Source organism: Antrostomus carolinensis, unplaced genomic scaffold, assembly GCF_000700745.2.
Source record: "Antrostomus carolinensis isolate BGI_N321 unplaced genomic scaffold, ASM70074v2 scaffold27862, whole genome shotgun sequence".
Taxonomy (NCBI): domain Eukaryota; kingdom Metazoa; phylum Chordata; class Aves; order Caprimulgiformes; family Caprimulgidae; genus Antrostomus; species Antrostomus carolinensis.
In genome coordinates, this window is record NW_010300612.1 from 5665 (window position 1) to 7429 (window position 1765).

At 60.1% G+C, this 1765-nt stretch overlaps 1 protein-coding gene across 1 annotated transcript in view; it reads right to left on the reverse strand.

Moving 5' to 3' along the window:
• SMO (smoothened, frizzled class receptor) overlaps positions 1-1734 on the reverse strand; it is a 4084-nt gene extending 2350 nt beyond the window's left edge. Inside the window, 5 exon segments of the mRNA XM_029083809.1 lie at positions 29-193; positions 300-519; positions 711-883; positions 965-1174; positions 1588-1734. Of these exon segments, the coding sequence (XP_028939642.1) occupies positions 29-193; positions 300-519; positions 711-883; positions 965-1174; positions 1588-1734 (915 nt within the window).
• Between the last annotated feature and the right edge of the window lie 31 nt (positions 1735-1765).

Consider the following 1765-nt stretch of genomic DNA (forward strand, 5'->3'; position numbering starts at 1 on the left):
GGTGGGTCAGGATTGAGGGGGGACACCCATGGTGCCTCCGTCCCCACATTGGGGTGAGGTCACACCTACCCCGGATGAGGAAATAGCCCCCCACGATGAGGACGAGCCCGATGGGCGCCAGGACGAAGCCGGCCCGGTAACGGTAATTCTTGTAGCCAACAAAGCAGATGCCACTGACAGAGTCACCATCCACCTGGCAGAGATGGGGACAAGGTGGGGTCACTTGGCTGTGGTGACCCCTCCCTGCGCACATCACCCTGGCAGGGAACCACCAGGACACGGGATTGTGGTCCCATTACCTGTGCCACGGCCAGGATGGCCACGGTGAGGACAAAGGGGATGGACCAGGTGATGAGGTGGAAGTAGGAGGTCTTGCCCAACAGCGGTTGGTAGGTGGTGCCCAGAGCCTTGAAGGAGGTGTGCCAGGCATAGGTCAGCATGACAAACCAGATGACACCCGACATCAACGAGTAGTAGACGATGACAAAGATGATGACGCAGGAGAGCGTCTCGTTGGAGCTACGAGGGGAGATGAGACAGAAGTGTCACCAAACCCCCACGAGGGGACATAGAGGAGGAAGGAGATCTCTCCTACCCCAGGAGTGAAGCATCCTCCATGAAACCCCAAGAACCATCCATGGTCCTGAGGAACATCTCTTGGCACGTAGCCATGATGGGATGAGGATGAGGATGAAGAAGATGACACGTACGTGGGTTCCCCCAGCCGCATGGTGCCATCAGCCCGGCACACGATCTCGTCACGGGCACCATCCATGAACTGAGCCAACCACCCGATGCTGCCCACGAAGAAGCAGGCGTTGACGTAGAAGAGGATGACGGCGGGGTAACGGTTGGAGTTCCTCCAGTCCGCGACAAACGTGGCCTGATAAGGGAGGAGAAAAGGGACAGCTTGATACCCAGTCCCCTTTTTGGGGACACCTCCCCATGTCTCCCTGTATCTCACCAAGGTGAAGAAGGTGCAGAAGATGGTGACGGAGCTGAAAGCAGCAATGTAGACGTGCATCTCACGGTGTTCCTTCTCGGTGAAGAGCGGGTTCTGGCACTGGATACCACAACCCTCCACGTCCTCGTACCAGCTCTTGGGGTTGTCCGTCCGCACCAGCGGCACCTCACATTGCCCCGAGCTGTTGAACTTGATGTTCTGCACCTCGTTCTGTCAGGGGAGAAGAAGGGTTGTGAGGAGGAAGAGGAGGAGGAGGCAGAACTTGATGTTCTGCACCTCGTTCTGCCAGAGGAGAAGAAGGGTTGTGAGGAGGAAGAGGAGGAGGCACCCTCACGGTGAAGGCTGTGCCACCAGGGTGGACATCAGTCCCCCGTGGAGGGGTGGGGACAGCCAGCGTTTCCCTGTGGGGATTTAGAGCCCGTGGCAGCGCGGTGGGGTGTCCCCCCAGAAGGGTTGTGAGGAGGAAGAGGAAGAGGAGGCACCCCCATGGTGAAGGCTGTGCCACCAGGGTGGACATCAGTCCCCCGTGGAGGGGTGGGGACAGCCAGCGTTTCCCTGTGGGGATTTAGAGCCCGTGGCAGCGCGGTGGGGTGTCCCCCCACCATGTCCTGTCCCCCTCATACCGGGCAGCCCTCGGGGAAGCGGTCAGGCGTGCACTTGAGGAAGTCAGGCCAACCACGCTCACGCTCCACGATGGTGCAGGGGGCCCGGGTGGCCTGGCAGAGGGTCTGGCTGGGCAGCTCCACCTGCCCATCCTCACACTTGGGCATGTAGACGGCGCAGAGCAGGGGCTGGATGACA